The sequence below is a fragment of the Bidens hawaiensis genome, unplaced genomic scaffold, assembly GCF_021521415.1.
Source record: "Bidens hawaiensis isolate Kalapana, Puna unplaced genomic scaffold, B.hawaiensis_p1.1 tig00012613_1, whole genome shotgun sequence".
NCBI lineage: Eukaryota > Viridiplantae > Streptophyta > Magnoliopsida > Asterales > Asteraceae > Bidens > Bidens hawaiensis.
Window position 1 is genome coordinate 47,694 of NW_027492037.1, and position 20,054 is coordinate 67,747.

Consider the following 20,054-nt stretch of genomic DNA (forward strand, 5'->3'; position numbering starts at 1 on the left):
AGATTTAGTTTCAATTTGAATTGAGTTTCTATTTTTTTTATTTGGTCTGTTTGTTTAATTAAGTTAAAAAATAGTAATGTTTTTTAATGAGATTATTGATATCTCAATTATTAGTTTATAAGTTAATGATAATCTTGTTTTTTTGTTGTTGCATTGTTTGAAATGAATTCTATATCAACTGTGTATTACTTCATTTCATTGAAATGCTAAAAGTATGAATATTATATATGATACTTAATTTATGTTATTAATAAAATAGGTGAATGAATAACTTAAGCCAAAAACAACCAAAGTATAAATAAATTCTACACTTGAGGATAACTAGGCATATGTGACAACAAGTATCAAGTCAAATCAACTGTCATAGAAGATTAAGTTGATCGGATGTATTATAAGTTTTTAGCGGTGATGATTGTTAGCGGAGGTATTGAAACTGAAAGCATCTCTCGTTAGCCACCTCTAATTTGTTGAAGAGCTTCGGAGGACCGAACTTCAAGCATAACATTCACCTTATGGTGTACTAGCCGTAGTAGATAGTGTTGAGAGTAGAATTCAAGTCTTCAAAAAGAACGGTGCTAACCACAAAGAGAAACTAGACAACAAAACAAATCAGTCCTTCATCCAAAAATAATAATACATACATACTGCATACATCATATATATGCAGCATGTGCAATGAGAACCGCAAAAGCCTATAACTATCGGCTTATGCCTAAGCCTACCAACATTGGATTGCACTTATATGTCTATGTTTATAACAAAAAGGTATTTTTTGTAACGAAAGTATTTAACTTTACAATAACTTGTTATTAGTTAAAAAAAAAAGAAAGATTTTTTAAGGCAAAGTATCTTGCTCCTAAATATTTTTACCTACACCTATACATACGGGTTGTAGGATTTAAACGTCTACCTGTATAATAGAGGGGAGATACCCAGGGGTTTAAACGAGCGCTTGTATTGAGTTATTTTTTTTTTGAAGCTTGAGCTCGGCTCATGAACTATTTTCAAGCTTAGGGGTTCGACACATTTGTTATTTATTAATTAATTTTATGCATTTTGAGAAAAATTTTAATTTTATTCATAATTAAACCAACAGAGCTATCCCGACTATTCCTGATGTCTCATCCTCATTTCATTTTACTAGAGAACATGGGTCAATGTTAATTGAACGCGTATTCCAAAGCCTCGCCCAGGTCCTATAATTTGTCAAAAGAACAATTTTGTAGGTTTCAATATGAATAAAAAGATCGATCGTGAACCATTTAAATGGGGATTCTTGATCAAAGATGTTCATTTGTACATGTATCCTATATGCCACATGTGACATGTGCTCCTGGGCGAGACAAGCTACCTTTAGCTAGGAGCCTCTTTTCCTTCTGGCCAGCTCCCCGAAAACAATGTTCGACTTGCATGTGTTAAGCATATAGCTAGTGTTCCTTCTGAGCCAGGATCAAACTCTTCTTTTGACTATGATTTGGCCCTACAGTGGTAGAACCTGGTGAACCGGGCGTACTACTTCTCAACCTTCTGTGAACTTTTCTTATTTTATGATTTTTGCTACTTTGTTTAGTTTAGTGATTGATATCTTAGAGAAGCTGGTAAAGTAAAGACAGACTATTTCGAAAGCAATGGTTGCTAGGAATGGCTTTCCGCTTGGATCCATTTGTGTAAAGAGTCGTGAATGAGAGAGATAATTACATTTGAACCTCTAATGCAAAAAGTAAAAAAATGATACAATAAAGAATTAGGGAGTCAAATTGGGGATAGAATAGAGGGACTTGAACCCTCATGATTTTTTAAATCGACGGATTTTCCTCTTACCATTAATTTCATTGTTGCCGGTATTGACATGTAGAACGGCACTCTAACTTTATTCCCGTCCGATTAATCAGTTCTTCAAAAGATGTATCAGATTATGCGATCGCAAGTACCTCTAATAAGCTTGAGCTCAACTATGCAATTTGAAATTCATACATAAAATCCAAAAGAGATCACACTTAAAAAGAAAAAACATAAGGCATGAGATAGATGTTAATAACTAAACAAGTTTTATCTGAGACTCGAATAGTCTGTTCATTTGCACCCGTAGATGCACCTTACCATCGGAGTACCGCACCATGTAGTGGAATTGTTGGTAATAAAAAAGGCGGTAGTAAATATAAGGAAGAAAGAGAGAAAGGTAAGAAATGAGTGAGTGGCGGATGGGTGGGAAAAAATATCTCTTGGCTGGTACATATAAATAAACAAACGCCCATACCTCCTGCAGTGCAGGTATTATTATTGTCGATTCAGATCTCCTTGATTACTTGCTTGATTGTCTTTGAAATTTAGGGATTGTTACTTTGATCTTTAGGTAATAACCAGGTAGTAGTAGGTTATGGATTTTTATTTGCTGATCATATGGAATATTTTCTCAAATTATCATGATTAGGGTTTGTAGTTGTAACATATGTGAGTGCCTAATTGATGTATTCTTATGCATACGTATCATCAATAAATTAACCTACCTTAATCGATCCTTTTTAACTAAGACAAGTATGCTTTTCTTTTCAGTTTTCGGACATCTATCACATAATACTAAGTTTTAATACATATTTTTAGAAAGCCTTAACAAGCCTAAGCTCAACTATGCAGTGTGAAATTACTACATAGAAATGATCTCCCCATACAAGGCTCGAGCTGGGGCTCGATAAGGCTTTTGCTTTGTTTCAAGCTTTTTGCCGATCCGATCTTAAGTAGCTTGCTAGAGGCTCAGCTCATTTGCACCCTTATTATGATCAAATAAGTGAACAACAAACACGACATAACCCCTCTGCCAATAAATTTTGTGGATCTTTTTTTGCATTTACCTTAATTTTGTAATGTGATTTCAGGCCCTGTGGCAGAAGACATGTTTCACTGGCAAGCAACTATCATGGGTCCTCCCGACAGTCCTTATTCAGGAGGAGTGTTTCTTGTTACCATTCATTTCCCTCCAGACTATCCGTTTAAACCACCTAAGGTAATTATTGACCTCGTTTCTTTTAATCGAGACGCGATTTTATTTGTTTTTATGTTTTCAAATATTTTTGAGATTTAGATATTGAACTTGATTCTGTTTCTATAGGTGGCTTTTAGGACCAAGGTTTTCCACCCGAACATCAACAGCAATGGCAGCATTTGTCTTGACATTTTGAAGGAACAGTGGAGCCCGGCTCTTACAATTTCCAAGGTTAGCATTTTACCCATTTTGCATAGGCATGCAAACAAACCGAACGGACACAAATGAGGACATGCTCGTGTTTGCTCGTATAACTTTGACCGAACATGAACACAAACACACAATCGAACCATTTTTTTTGTTCATGTTCGCTCATTAAGAAAATGAGCATGTTCGTGCTCGTTCAGTTCATTCATGTTCGTTCGTTTAAAACCTAAACAAACGGTTCACGAACGTTAACGGCGTTAACACAAATGAACATAATTGACCAAACATAAACAAATACAAACAAACATAAGTTAGGATTAATGAACACAAGCGAAAAAGTCTAATAAATCACAATTCATTCAGAAACATATCTAAGTTAGTGGTTTAAAAAAATGAAGGATGTATTCAAAGTATCCATCATTATTAAAATTTAAATGAACATAACGAACAAACATAAATGAATGAACATAAATGGACGTTCGCGAATATAAATGAATGAACAAAAAAATTTGTTCATGTTTATTCGTTTATTAAATAAATGAATATAAAAAAGCTTCGTGCTGAATAGTTCATGATTGTTCGGTTCCTTTTTTACAGGCCTAATTTTACATGAATTGACCCGTTCATAAGTAAGCGGGTCAAAATCGGTTTAGGAGGTTTGATGATGAAAGGAAGGTTTTATGGCTATATTTTGATTTGCAATGAACATTTTTGGGATGATTTGTAGGTTTTGCTGTCAATTTGCTCCTTGTTGACCGACCCGAACCCAGATGACCCGTTGGTGCCTGAGATTGCTCACATGTACAAGACGGATAGGAGCAAGTATGAGACAACGGCTAGAAGCTGGACCCAGAAGTATGCAATGGGTTAGTAGTGAGGAAGGAGTGGAATGCGCATATGGTTTTTGGTTTTTTGTTTTATGAAAATGTAATGAATGAAAATTCTGGTAATCGGCTATTGTAAGATGGATGAAATTCTCTCCTATGCTTTCATCTGTTATGGGATTCAAACAATGTTTTATGTTCTTTTGCAATTTTCTTGTTTGTGATGTGTTGTAGGGATGACAAAAAAAATATGGTCATTTGGGCTTGGGACTGGACCGCTCATTTCAAGGTTCAGTGTTGGCAACATCAAGTACCATTTCACCCGAAAAATTATCCGTTGACCGTTTAAATATTTGATCAAATCCTAAAGTAATCCACAGGTGCATTTGCATGGTACATCAAAACATGCATTGGTTGGTATTCAAACATTTGTTTCTTTTTTAACAAATCCGCTCACTTGTACTAAAAATAGGGATTAGCTCGGTACCATTCTTTTTTTTTTATTATTAGATCTTGCATTGCTTAGAGTCTTATATGTTTGTGTGCTGAAATTTGGCATTGACTTTGATTTGAGGAAGAAAACTTTAATTAGTTCATTTTGTATTGTGGAAATGCATTGTTTAGAGTCATATACGTTTTGTGTGCTGAAATTTGGCTTTGACTATGATTTGAGGAAAAAAACTTTAATTAATTCATTTGTATTGTGGAAATGCCTTCTCACACTGCACAGCAGATCTTAGACTCGTTTAAGGCTTTTCTTAAAATATATAAAAGGAATTAAAAAACATATATAAATTCATTAATAAATAAATTATTATGAATATTTGTTGAGGTCTAACATAGTGATTGTGCTGTCATAGAAGATAGATCAGCTTTTTAAAGCATTATTGAGTTAAAAATTTATTTTTTCTTCTAGTATAGGTTTGTTGAGGTCTAACATAACGTCTCTCAGATAAAAATATTTAATTATTTGTGTTCGAATGAGGCGCACACCGCAAGTAGATCTAGATTCTTAGATTCGGGGATCCAATGTGCGATCTTGTTTCTTGCTTTGTCCATTTGTTATTATTAGCTCGCAATATCTCATAGAAAGTATTTAGATATTTATATTACATGGTCACACAAATGATAAATTTTGTTTTCTCTTTTATGATCAATTTAATCTAACATAATTTAAAAGTATTTCTTTCTATTAATTTTGCAAACCTATATTTATTGTCAACTCTCAAGTACGAGCCTTATTATTTACCTAGTTAATATTTGATTGATAGATAACTTTTGCGCTAACTAACGTGTTTACAAACGAATACAAAAAGAAGTCGATGTGATTCTTTTTGGTAGAGCGTAACGATTGATTCATAATTTTTTACAGAGAGCGTTAAAGTCGAAATCAACCTTTTTCTTTGTTAAGTTAGATTGTTGACAAGGTAAGCATCTTCATATCATGATGGTACGTATAACCGTTTGAGTACTACATGCTAATTATAGAAAAGATCGGATGAAATAACAGTTTGATTCTTCATGTTCAAAAACACATCAAGGTGAAGAGTGTTAGGATATATTGATCTACATACACGAAAGCAATAAACGGTCACGAGGATTTTGATGTGGTTCACTCTAAATTCTAAACTGTCCTACATCCACAGTAGCAACCAGGTATTCTTTATTAGTGACAACGATTACAAGTATATAACGTGAAATATATAGACAAGACTATATTTGTAACTTAATAATCAAGAAATCTAAATCGGGCTGGGCTTAGGGCCATCCGCCCGGCACCCGTCTCCTCTCTTGACTTCAACTAATAAACCGGGCCTAAACAAAAGGCCTACGAAACCAACAAAGAGGTGCAATATATAATAAGCATAAACATATGGTAAGTTAAGACATGAAACATAAATTATATTTAGCTAGAAGTTCAATTCAGTCACAAACACACCAATAGACTATTGGATACATAAATAACACACTAAAAATGAGTATGTTGCACTATATAACACAATTTCTCAAGTGTTAAATCCGATATTATATATTGTTATATTTACTAGTAATCGTTACATAACAACGTTGGTCACTTTTGACCCATTTCGATCTCTCTTTGAGTTTCGTAAGATTGTGATTTAAGTTTAAAAGTACGCAACCTATTTATAATGTCAAGAAGATAAGCAGTGAATCTGCATTATGTCTTCACTATTTAGTTTCCCATTATAGTGGTAACCATTCTATAAGGTGGGATTATTATCGGCCAATTGCAAAAATGTGGGAATATTAAAATCCAATTTGTCTTTAAAAGGGTAATTTGGTAAAACAGCAACCAAGTAATCATTTATCTCCATGATTTGAGTTCTTCTATTGACATTTGAATGGTTAAGTTTGTCTTAGAATGTGATATGAATTGAATGGTAAGTGATGTGCTAGAATAGTTTATGTGGATGACACTTTGTGGACAAATTAAACCAATAGATTGGTATGATCACATAGAGGTGTTAACAAAACCGGTTTGGGACCGGTTCTATGCAAACCGAACCCAACCGGTTTGACAATAAAAACCGGTTTCACCCAAGCCGACCCAAACTGCCGGTTTTGGGACCGGTTCCTCTTATGATCTACCAAACCGGTTTTGAAACCGGACCGGTTTGAGAAAAAAACGGCTTAAACCGGTTTGACCCAAACCGGTTCTAAACCGAACTAAGCTGGACCAGGTCGACCTCTCTTGCTCCTAAACCGGTTTGGGTCAAACAGGTTTTGACCAAATCTTTTTGGTTTGGGAAAAAACTGGTTTTGTACACCTCTATGATCACATATTCACATTTATGCGAAGGAATTTATACGAACCTGATTGTGTAAATTTGTTTTAGTAATCAAGTTTATATTATAATATTATATTAAATGAAATCTTGTGTATGGGTTCATATGGATATATATTTATATAGACTAGTTTGTATAATTAAGACTACATTAATAAAGGGTGTTGTTTCGCGGTGTGTTGTTTTTTTTTTTTGGGCAGAATAGAGAAGGGCATCCTGGGCTCAGCGCACGTGCACGGTTTCGGTTCGGGGCACAAAAATTTTAACATATATATATATATATATGTATCTCCCTATATTTTTTTGAAAATATATGTATCTCCCTATATAATAAGAGGAACATGTTGCGACACTTGTCAAGCAAAGAAGTCATGTGGCAACCAACCACGTCTATTGTTTTACAAATGCTTCCTTCTTCTGAAAGCTTCCACTTTCTAAAGTCCAAAGCTTTCTCAGTACACTGATTCTTCAGTCGCTTTCTTCCAATTTCAAATTTCAAGCATAACTACAGGTTTGTGAGAAACCCTAATGCAATTTCCCCGCTTGGTTCTCTTTTGTTTAATACAGGTATGTTTTCCATTATTCCACTTCAATCTTTGTTCGTATTATCGTGAGCTAACTCGGGGATATATGTTTCAGTTTCGGGTGTTTACAGGTTTCAATTAAGGTATTTGGTTCAAATCAGTTGCTCCATATTCATGAGGTCTTCATTCAATGTGTGTGGACTTTTAAGGATTTTTTTTTTTTATTATAAGGGGTAGTTGGATTTCTCAAGGATGATTCATCTAGGGTTTGAAATTTTAATTGTGCAGGGATGCTCTTAATGCTTTGGGTTGGTTTGTTACTATCAGAGAAGAATATTTATGTTCATGCTTTGGTAATAATATTATTTCAATTTCAAGTTTTAACTTATTTACCATTTATATTTTTAGTTTTGATCTAAAGGTTGTTAATTTAGAGTTAAGTGAATCAAACTGAGGTTTTCTTAACTGTGATATTGAAGAAACACTAAGTGACCCCGGGCAGATTATGGATAATCTTGGGGTTAAGTAATGTTTCCCACGAGGGTTAGGTCCGGCAAAGAAGGATGTTCTTCAGATGACCTGCAAAACAGACACCGTGAGCTCGTCACTGAGAATGGGGGGTTCCTCCTTGTGACCACCCTCCGGCGTGAGAATCAGACTAGATTGCTCTGAATATAAGTATATATTGAGAGAAATAGCTAGTGAAGGTAAGAAACAAGATATCAGATAATGTAATCTGTCCATACCATTCCAAGGTGTTGGAGTATTTATAGCCGAAGGTAGGTTTCCAAGAAGGTACAGCCGGCTGAATAGTATTCCTGTTCTGCCAACTGTGGGCTACGCACGTGCCATGCTGGTGGTTGGTGGGTAGGCAGCGGCTGATAGTGACCAGGCCGGCTGTGTACTATTCCTGTTCCACCAACTGCAGGCTACGCACGTCCTCCGACAGGTTGGTGAGTAGGCAGTGGCTGATAGTGACATACAGTACAAGAGCGTGCTGCTCGTCATACTGTTGTCAGTGAGCTGTCGTATCTTTGGTCAGATCTTTTGTCCATACCTCGTCAGGTACAGTACAAAAGATCCTCCAGTATCGTACGGACTGGCTCATTTGTGCGGGAGTGTCCCCGGCTTTGTGCGGGAGTGTTCCCGGCTTGCTCACTCCTTCTTCAGGTGACATTACTGAATTATTTAAGAGTTAAGTGCCTTGTGCGTGTAGCCTTGCTGCGCGGGTAGCCTTCCCTGATGGCTAGTATCCGTTGCTGCGGGAACAGGTGGAGTACGTCGACCATTGGGAGGCTTTTCCTGCGGGAACAGCTTGCGTACTGCGCGTAAGGACGTCACGTCTCTGAGCATGGTGGGTTCTGCGGATCCAGTTGGTTTCTGCGCAGACGTCTCTTCAAGGTGAGTCTTGCGAGTTTAGCCTTTGCGCAGACGTCCCTGTTGAAGGTGAGTCTTGCGGGTTCAACTGCGCAGACGTCCCTCTTTGAGGTGAGTCTTGCGGGTCCAACTGGGCTTTGCTGGGACCTACCTCTTCAAGTCCCCCCAGTCCAATGTTCTTCTCATGAATTGTTAATAAGTGAGGTGAACTTTTGGACTTAAGCAAAGGGTTTTGAAAAAGGTTTTAGTTTTAAGGTTTTCCATGGGGATTCTTCCCGCGGAAGTCCTAATGTCACGTGCAGAAATTCCCGACTTTTCTGCTTGATATTTGGGTATGATGCGGGGTAGGTCTGTAACCTCCTCGCAAGTCAGGAGCGTTGAGTTCCACTTGTATAGATTCTCCCTGAGGTTTTGGTAGTTTTGAACATAGTGATCAATTATGTTAAAACAACCAATTCCATCTTGGAGCTTCAATCAATCTAGTTCTCGACGTTCCCGCTATGCGGGGATGTTATTCTCGTTTCCGCAAGCATGGCCCAGAAGCTCCTTCTTGGTTTCAATTCCCTGCGGAGTGCTAGGTATGTGAAGGGTTTCGTGTAGGTTCCCGGACGGATCTTACACGGGATATCGCTATCTACGCAGGTGCGGAATCCCTGCGTGGGTAGATACGAGCGTAGAATACTAATAACAAACACACGCGATACAAACGAACACGTTATGTAATATAACTGAAACACGTCTATTACAGACTCTCGACACGTTCACTGAACTACTGGATTACACGTGAATAATCAAAACACTAACTGACCAACCCTAATCTCGTAAACCCGTAGGTTACTTAAATACACAACAACTTCGCCTCAGGCGAAGTTGTCAGTAACTTCGCTCGTTGAACAAGTTCGCCTAGGCGAACTTGTCAACAACTTCGCTTGTTCAACAAGTTCGCCTAAGCGACCTTGTTGATAACATCGCTTACATACATAAACTTAAACTTAAACATAATTACATTACAGACTCGATTACAAACGCTAGATTATGAACTACTGACATTTATGTACCAACAGACTCCCCCTTGGCAGTAGCTTCATATCTTGATCTTCAAAGCTTGAGTCTTGTAATCTTTCGTCTTCTCTCTTCACCTCTTCAAGCATGCACTCCCTGTATAACACATACAGAAACCAACTTCTGGTACTTCTTAGCTTCCTCTTTCCAAGCAGGAATGTAGAAAATCTTCTTAGCGTGTAGTACCTGCAAGTCAGCTTGAGACAGATTGACCAAGTGCATAGGATCATACACTCTCATGATCTCTTGCTCATCTTCATCCTCTATGACCGCTTCGGCAGTTTCACAATCCACGTACCACCACTTCAAGTCTTTCAAGACGTTCTTGGGCATCACCTTCATCGGCACTTCTTTTAAATGACGGACTGGTTTATACTTCATAACCATCCATGGTTTGCCGTCTGCCCGCATCCCTCTTTCTTTGTCTTCTACTAACTTCCCTTTCTGAGGCTTCAGAAGTTCAAACTTTTTATCTTTAATGGCCTCCTTCCAAACAATTTTCCCAATTACTCTCGCCATGTTATCATCGCTTCTGTTTATCAGCCCCAGTCTTGCTAAGTCTTTCACCTCACACTCCGGTAAGGTATTCAGGGATCTTAACATCTTCTTGAAGTACTGAATGCCGTCGTACCGTTTGATCACAAATAACTTCAACTCTTCATCGTACAACCAGCATATGATTCCCTTCTTTGATTCTGCATATCCCTTTATATTATACGACTTTTTGAACATCGTCGGTACTGCTGGCTTCTTCGTTTTTACAAACCACTGAGCGCAGCCTTCCTTCCATTTTGGCTGATCTTCCCACTCAGTGTTGTCAACTGCAGCATCTTCACATATAGTCGACTGTTCAACCACAGGGATCTCATGCTCTACATTTTCTTCAACAATCTCCCCTTCTTCTATCACATTCTCAACCACAATTTCTGCACCAATCTTTTCGATCTCATCGATTGGCAGAACATCATCTTCATTCATCAACTCATCATCCTCTAACATCTCGTCTATCTCTTTCAGCGCATCAATCATATCATCAACATCTTCAACCACATCATCACCAGCTGCAGACTCCCCCTCAGCTGTGGAAGCCCCAAGAGCTATAGTAGTTCTTGGCAACTCACCACCTGCACCTTCCGGTGCATTGGGATCATCGTCTTGATCATTTCTTCTTTTGGTCCTCAGCTCATCTCCTCTACAGCTCATCTCCCCCTGAGATGCCAAGAACGCTTTCAAGGCATCTATGATTTTCCCGTGCTCAGCCAGGAGGGATGCCTGCAGTTGATTTGCTTCCACTAGGCTTTGTATAGTCTTGGACTGCTCAGCTACAATCCGCTCTAGTGAAGCTATTCGTTCCGAGTCTGAACTGGGCGTGTCCGCAGGTGGTACCGTACCCGATAACCCTGCAGTAGTGGTGACCGTAGACTCGACAAATCGTGCTACTACCACCGATGGAGTATGCGTTTGAGGTGGTAGAGACACAATTGCTGGAGTTGACGTCTGGACGGCCGTGATCGGTGGAATGACAGCCGAAGATGTAGCCACTACGGGAACAACCGTAGCGCTTGTACTCGATACCTGCACAGAGGTAGGAACAAAGGACATACCAGACAGGGCAGGTGGAGCAAAACGTACCAACCGTGAAGTCTCTCCAGCCTCTACACCCATACCTGTCCGTTCCCTTCGTGAACGTTTTCTCACTAACTGCACAGCTTCTTCTTCATCATCTTCCTCGTCGTCGTCATCAACAATCCGCTTTTGTTTACCAACTGTTCTCTCATGCGTAACCATCATCCTTCTAGCCTCTTCCATCACATCATCAAAATCTGCCTGTGGACCCGAGACTTGAATATTCTCTTGTGGATCAACTCGGTCCATATCAAACATTCCATGGCCTCCCAACATGTCATCAAGATCAATATCTGCAGCTGACACAGCAGCAGATACAGCAGGCGCAGCTGATACAGCCTGGGGTGCTGCCGCCTGTTGTGGTCTTGGGTCTCTGAACTCGTCCCCTGCCGCAGGCACATACTCCGGGTTGATAAGGTACCCAAAGAGCGGAGTATGCCTGGGACGTAGCTCAGGCTTGCTTCGTGCGCTGGACGTGCGACACTGTGCAAAGATACGTTTTGTCACACTTTCCACGTATCGAATAGGGCGTCGTTGAGGCAGCGTCGGAGCCACATGATTGAAAATCATCTGTAGGAATCGAGGATACATAGTAAACCGCTCACGCGCCACAGCCCTTCGTTGCCGATCGATCTCGTAAAAGATCATCTGGCTGAAAGAATATCTTTTATTATATGTCAATGCAGTCATAGCAGACTGCATTGTCGCACCCATTCCATCAGTGCCTGCCTTCCGTCCTGACATACATACGATCATGACGTGCATAAGGAAGCGCCACTGATCTAAAAGAAATCCCTTCCTCCGTTGAGTGTCACCTAAGAGACCAGAATATCCCATCCTGAGGAACGCCCCATCACGGAATGGCGCAACAAACTCCGTTGGGTCATCCCTCGTCTCTTCACCAAACTGCAACGCCACCCGTATGTGTTCAGAGGAAAACTGAACAACTTGACCGTTTACGGTGGCTCGCATAACCGGGGGCTCAACCCGGCAATCATACTCTACCGTCTCCCAAAAGTCTTCAATATTCGGTAGGGAAATAGGCAGGGTAGTGGTTATAGCATGATATATCCTTGAGCGCAGGAGAAAAGTAATTATCTCCCGATAGTCCTCCACGCCCTTTGCATCTGGGTCAAGTGTAATGAACTGGTTATGAGCCGGGAAGAACTGTCTGTGATCATCACCGTCATCACCTGCACCTCCTGCACCTCCAACAGCAGCCATATCTGCACTAAACGAACCAAGTTAGATAAACATTAAAGTGTTACAAAAGTTCGCTTCAGTAACAGGAGCGAAGTTGTGATCAAACCTGTATAGGCGAAGTTAAAGGTGAGGCGAAGTTGGGAACAACTTCGCTTCATCTTTAAGTTCGTCTAATTAATTTTAAGTAAAATGGTCTGGGCGAAGTTAGTGATAACTTCGCCTCATCACAACATCGCCTCAGGCGAAGATAAGGGTTAGGCGAAATTAAGCCTCAGGCGAAGTTGCGGATAACTTCGCCTCAGGCGAAATTAATCGTCAGGCGAAGTTGCGGATAACTTCGCCGAAACCCTAACTTCGCCTGAACTGAATCGGCGACTGTTAGGATTCTAACAGCCGGAATCCGATGATTCGGCAAAGATTTGACGATCCAGGAGACTCTAACACATGATATTACGAATGGTTAGATGAAAAGATCGCCCATGAACACGTAACACAAGTTTGTAAATCTCGGTTTTGAAAGGTCACCGAACCGAGGTCACGTAACCGTTCAAAACTACCTATGAAAAGCACCACCGTCTTTGGATATTTTGGTTAATCGATAACACACACCTTGAATCTAAGAATGAAACTGAGAAAAAGGATCGAAACGGAAACGAATCAAGTTCGCCGGAAACCTATATATCTTCGCCGGAAATTTTCGTATAAGTTCGCTGGAGTTCTGATGAACAGTTTCAATCCTTAAAATCCTTTATATAGAGGCTCTGATATACAGGCGAAGTTACGGATAACTTCGCCTAGGCACTTCGCCTATTCAATAACATCGCCTAAAATTTCAAAAATTAACCCTTAAGATTTTAACATTTGTCCTTTAAGTTAAAAATTGTCCTTTAAGAATTAAACAACATGATCAATTCTAAGTAACCAGATAAACAATCATAAAACTATCTAAGTTTAAAAACTTAAAAATTTAAAGTATAAGGGATCAAATTTCAGTCTCGGTAGGGACTGCTACGTTTTAGAAAAGATCCGAACAGGAATCATACTAACTCCGTGACTGTCACATAGATTCGTGTTTAGCTGTATTATGACATATAGAGACAGGTTGTAAGCAGGTATAACTTAAAATGGTTTTCATCGTTTCTGTGATACGAGTTAGGTTCAATTAATCCTTAAAATTTAAGTGGGCAACAACTCAGAAATATTGATGCCTCCTATCTATCCTCAAAGCGTATTTGGCTTTCCCCAAGTCACCCCGAATTGACTTCGACCCATAGTGTCTGATTGACTTGTATGTACTCTTCTTCTGGTTCCCGTTCTTCTTCTTACTCTAAGATTGAGAAGTCTCGATATCTTAAACTCTCGAATGTTACAATAACTCATAAGTACTAATAATATTTTTTTTTTCTTACAAACATACTTATAGACTTCGGAGTAATAAACAACTGCAAGTCCCGAATCTGGATCACTGCAGTGTCTTGAAACGCTTTCTTCACGGGAATCAGAACACACATGGGCTCGTGTAGGACTGGGTAATCGCTTTTCTGCCTATCATTCGAAAAGATATACATGAAGACACGCAAAACTCTTAAGGAGTTTCCACATAAAATCAAGTAAAATTAGTTTGTATCACATCTACTTTTACGCACCATAGAAAGTTACCATGACATACAATGATTGTCCTAAAGCCTTTTAAGCCTAATAACTTCACTAGTTAAGCACACACAATCAGTATATATATCATTTTCCAGGGTTGGATCAAATTTCCGTTCAACATAGCTAACTAACTTCTTATGAAGTAACAGACATGAAAAGTAATTTCATTTCCCTGAGAATTTTGACTTCAATCGCCCCAATCACGTCAAAGTCTTCAGGTAAACGGCAATCCTGAAGATCCAATGGATCAACTGGACCGACCACATACAAGTATGTGTCCTTCTAACTAAGTATGACCGACTAATTTTCAGCGACAGAAAGAAAACTCATCATAACCGCCCCGGTCACTTTCAGTCATCTGGTTAATGGCGACCCTCGTTCTCTACAAGTAGAAACGAGGACCAAAACATATCCGAGGATATGTCCATCAAACTGATGTAACCGACTAATTTTAAGCAATAGTGACGTTTTTTTTTTTTTTTTTTTTTTTTTTTTTTTTTTTTTTAACACACAAACATGGTTACTCGGGATTGATCATCCCGTTCAGCTCAATTAGGTTTTGAAATCTGGATTTATCAAACGCTTTTGTAAATAAATCAGCGAAATTTTCTAGCGTATCGACCTTTTCGACCTTAATCAGTTTCTTCTCAGCACAATCCCGTATGAAATGATGACGAATGTCAATATGTTTAGTTTTACTATGTTTCACGGGATTGTTAATTACTGAGATCGCAGCAGTGTTATCAATTAAAATAGGAGTGAGTAAGAAATTCAGACCATAGTCGCGCAATTGTTGCTGAATCCACAAAACCTGAGAGCAGCAGTTGGATGCTGCCATATATTCAGCTTCGCACGTTGAGATTGCGACTGATGTCTGTTTCTTGCACTGCCAGGAAACTAATCATCCACCGAGAAACTGACATCCTTCTGTTGTCGACTTCCGACTCTGATTGCACCCGCCATAATCAGAATCCGTATAAGCAACCAGTTCCACGTCTCCTCCCTTCGGGTACCACAACCCTAGCTTCGGCTTGCCTTTGAGATACCTCAAAATCCTCTTCACACCCTTCATGTGAGATTCCTTTGGGTTTGCCTGAAAACGAGCACAAAGACAAACAGAAAACATTATATCAGGCCTAGAAGCAGTCAAATACATCAAAGAACCTATTATAGCCCGATATAGAGTTGGGTCCACATCTGCGTCACCGTCTACTTCAGCTCCCAACTTGTGGTTGACGCAAATTGGAGTGTCAAATGGAGAAGAGTCCTCCATCTTGAAGCCCTTGAGGACATCATGAACATATTTTGTTTGATGAATGAACATCCCATCCTTCTTTTGATCAACCTGCAATCCTAAAAAGAACGTTAGTTCACCCATGGCACTCATCTCAAATCTTTTCTTCATTACGGCCTCAAATTCCTGACACATGGAGACCCTTGATGCAGCAAATATGATGTCATCCACGTAGACTTGAACTAGCAGGAAGTCACTTCCATCTCTCTTCACAAACAGTGTGCTGTCAATCAAACCCCTTTCAAAACCATTCTCTAGCAAGTAGTCCGATAACGTTGAATACCAGGCACGAGGTGCCTGATGTAATCCATACAGCGCCTTGCTCAACTTGTATACGTGATCAGGAAAGTCTGGGTCAGGAAAACCCGGAGGTTGCTCAACATACACAACCTCATCAACTTTTCCATTGAGGAACGCACTCTTCACGTCCAACTGAAACACTTTCATCTTCTTGAAAGCAGCAAACGCCAAAACAATCTTATCGCTTCCAACCTGGCCACCGGAGCGAACACTTCATTATAATCTATCCCCTCCTGCTGATTAAAACCTTTAACGACCAGCCTCGCCTTGTTTCGTATTATAATCCCCTTTTCATCTCTCTTGCACTTAAACACCCACTTTGTGCCTATCGCATGCACATTCCTTGGTTTTTCAACCAAAGTCCAAACTTCCATCTTCTTAAATTGAGCCAACTCTTCTTGCATTGCCTCGACCCACGAGCTGTCCTTAAGAGCCATTTGGTAATTTTTCGGTTCAATCTGGCTAATAAAGCATGAGTACAAACATTCGTTCATTATACCCGTTTCCTTAATGCTTGTATAAACACAGGTGTGCTGATTCAAGCTACTTCTGGTTTGTACACTGGAGGACACATCACCTATAACATTCTCCAGAGGGTGATTTTTGTGAATTCTCGTGGTCGGAACATCACCGACATGCAAATTATCTTCTAAATTAGAAGAGAGCTCATCAATGGTTGTTTCTGGCTGAGAGTGAAATGGATTGATAAACTCTTCTTCAGGAGAGACAGCAGGGGAATCGATAGAATTTGATGAGGAAGGTTGACTATCATCAAATAGCTGTCTATGTGCCAAATTTTCCTCCTCATCTAGAATCATCTTCGTAGCAACACGTTCTTCTTCTTCTGTACAAAACAAATCAGGTATGTTAAAAGACTTGAAGAGCCTATCATAGTCGAAAATCCCAGGAGGTCCGATGCTCGGTCTTGGTGATCTGTAACTCGTAATGTCGGTGTTACATACCACCTCAACCTTGCCGTTCGTTGTATTAAAGACACGCCTGTTGGGAGTCCCAACTTCATAGCCGACCAAGATTCCTTCAGCGGCTGCTTCACCAAACTTTGAATGTGCCTTTAAAATCGAACACGGGGACCCAAAAGCTTCAAGTCCACACAAATTGGGCTTTCTCCCATGCATAAGCTCGTAGCATGTTTTATTAAGTCTTTTTACGGTTAAAACTCTATTCAGTACATAGCAAGCTGTAGAAACAGCTTCAGCCCAGAACACCACCTGAAGCTTCGAATCAGCCAACATAGTTCTGGCTCCTTCAATTAAAGTTCTATTCTTCCTTTCAGCCACTCCATTCTGTTGCGGAGTATACGGAGCGCTGAATTGGTGTTCAATCCCTCTTGACAGACAGATGATCTCCATTTCAAAATTTTTAAACTCGGAACCATTGTCACTTCTGATGAACTTCACTCGTTTATCCATAATGTTCTCAACTTTGGTAATTAGATTCTTCACCATTTGAGCCGTTTCGTCCTTTGATTTCAGGAAGTATGCCCACGAGTATCGTGAGTAGTCATCAGTGATCACCAAGCAATAAGTTGTACCACCTAGACTTCTTACATTCACAGGACCGGAGAGATCCATGTGAAGCAGCTCTAGTGTACTGGCAATTGAGTTTACTTTCTTGGTGAGATGGGACTTCTTGTGCTGCTTTCCCTTTTTGCACGCAAGACATTTGTCTTCAAAATTGAAACTTTTTAAGGGAACACCCAACACAAGCCCATGTCTGACAATATGGTTCATCTTCCGAAGATGAATGTGCCCCATTCTCCTGTGCCACAGTTCAGATTCCGATTCGCTTGCTTTCGTCAAAAGGCACGATTCTTCCGTTGACATTTCAGTTGAACTTAAATCCATCATATAAGTATTTCGATCACGTGGAGCCTTCATTACTATCCACTCCTCTGGTATTTGAAAACCAGGCTTCAACACAATCGCATCAGTCTTCGTGAAGTGTACGGTATAATCTTTATCACAAATCTGCGACACACTCAGCAGATTGTGCTTCAGTTCTTCAACAAAGTTCACATTTTCTAACGTCATCTTCCCGTTAGTTACCGTACCCCTTCCAGTTATTTTGCCACCACTCTCACCGGCAAAACTGACTCTTGCTCCTTGAACAGGTTTTAAATCTTGTAACAAATCCTTGTTACCAGTCATGTGCCGGGAACAGCCGCTGTCCACAACCCAAAGATTCTTGGACGCCCTGTTCAACTGTTCCTGCACAAACAAAAGAGATTATTAAAATTTGGGGACCCAAGACCTCTTGGTCTTGGGTCGATTAACCTTCTTAACAGAACTCACACATCGTGGCTGACTAAAGTTAGCATTAGAAAAATTTCCATGAGTCCTAACAGGATACCTTCTTGGAGACTGATAGTGAGGCCAACCAAACCGACGTACATTAAGATAATCAAAAGAATTATAGCATTTGGTTTGGTTATTAGTAGTGTAAAAACGAGATGTGTTTCTTTGAAAACCTGTATTATCTTTCAAATTTGAGTGGTTTTCATTTTTAACATTTAAACGATTACCAAAAACCTTAGTCTCAGTTTTCGAGGGCCTCACCTCTCTGAAACGCTGCTTCAGAGGGCAATCAGCAACAAGGTGCCCTGTTTGATTACATCTAAAACAACACCTATATTCAGCTTTCTTTTCAGCAGATGTTTTAGATGTGGAGGCAGTATTACCAACCGTACATCTCACATAAGGTGGGACATATGGGTTGAGTGGAGAACTCCTTTTAGTTGAATTAACTTTTTCTCCACTAGTGGGTAATACTTCCTTCTCTTTTGTCTTACCCGACTCGGATGACTTATCCGAATCAGATGAGACTGGACTCGAAATAGAAATTTTAACTTTTGAGACAGGCGAACATGTTTCGCCTTTACTAACTTCCGGTACTTTACCAGTTTCCTTAGCAGGACCTGTCTGATCACTTACAAAATTAACAGATTCATGAACACTAGGATTGAAAGTATAATTATGGTTATAAGGTGGTGGAACCTCATGGTAACCAATTCCTCCCCTTTTAGGTGAGGAACCTTGATCACTAACGAGGTGATCAAGAATAGCAGAGGAATTCCGGAATTGCTCCAGTTTCCTATTTAGTTCCACCACTTTTACCTGGTGATCAGCAATCTGTTTTTCTTTCTCAGCGATTAACTTGGTTTTCTCTTCTAAAACCTCGTAGCTTAGATCGATCACATCAATTTTTTCAGCCAATTTTGTTTTTAAACTTTTAACGTCTTTTTCACAAGCTTTAATTTTTATTTTATAATTATTTTCTCTTGTCTTTGTGAAGTGATGATCTTCTTTCAAGGTTTTAAATTCAGCATCCAACTTAACATACTGATCAGTAATTGTAGCAAGCTGTTCAGACAAGTTCTCACATTTAGTACAGATTGGTTTAGTACATACCTCGGAGTTCTGGTCATTAGCCATAAAAGCTTCTTCATTTTCAGCAGCTTTCATACATTCTTCAGCTGCAACCTTCGCCATGTGTGCCTGCTCAAAGAGTTCTCCAGAGAACATGTTCCAGTTGTATTCACCAGCATCAGACATCATGGCATTATTCCCATTGTTATTCCCACTTTGCTGTGTAGTCCTCCCTTGACTACGTTCTACCCGTGCATTAGTGCACTCCTTTGCAAAGTGTCCATTTTGTTGACAATTGTAACACCTCACCCTTGACTTATCAAATCCTGGCTTTCCACCTACGAACTTTCTGCCAGTCTTCTTCATGAAACGCTTCACTCTTCTGACTATCATCGCCATCTGCCACTGCAGATCCATCTCCTCCAGATCATCAGGATCGATCTGGTCATAGTCTTCTTCCAAAGCAGCAGGGTCCACAATCTTCCCTTGTATGTAGTTCTCGTAAGAAGCAATAAAAGATGCATAGAGTGCAAACTGCTCTTCAGCAGATTTGACACTCATTGGCATCTTAGTGTAGTTATTGCTTGAAGCACTGGGAGAGAAACTACTCTTGGATGCTTGAGGTTTCGAAGCACTTGATCCTCCAGCAACAAAGCAAACATCACCGTTCATGTTTACTGACACATTTCCTTCATGAGAAGAGTTAGATCCTGACTCTCCTTTGGAGTAGTAAGCAGCAGATTCAGACTTCGAACTTGAGCATGAGTTAACTTTGGCACCATACATACCAGGGTCTTGAACCTGATCCGTT

General features: G+C 39.7%; 1 protein-coding gene across 1 annotated transcript; it reads left to right on the plus strand.

The window, feature by feature from the left end:
- Positions 1-2,844: 2,844 nt before the first annotated feature.
- Positions 2,845-4,157, plus strand: LOC143541554 (ubiquitin-conjugating enzyme E2 28-like). Its single transcript, XM_077034351.1, has 3 exons — positions 2,845-3,001; positions 3,107-3,211; positions 3,915-4,157. The coding sequence occupies exons 1-3, from the start codon at positions 2,891-2,893 to the stop codon at positions 4,056-4,058; spliced, it is 360 nt and encodes a 119-aa protein (XP_076890466.1). The 5' UTR covers positions 2,845-2,890; the 3' UTR covers positions 4,059-4,157.
- Positions 4,158-20,054: the final 15,897 nt, after the last annotated feature.

Excerpts from the sequence above, each read along its gene's own strand:
- LOC143541554 (XM_077034351.1), top strand. The coding sequence starts at position 2,891 with ATGTTTCACTGGCAAGCAACTATCATGGGTCCTCCCGACAGTCCTTAT. Across the intron at positions 3,002-3,106 it reads ATCCGTTTAAACCACCTAAG|GTGGCTTTTAGGACCAAGGT; the intron begins GTAATTATTGAC and ends CTGTTTCTATAG. Across the intron at positions 3,212-3,914 it reads CGGCTCTTACAATTTCCAAG|GTTTTGCTGTCAATTTGCTC; the intron begins GTTAGCATTTTA and ends GATGATTTGTAG.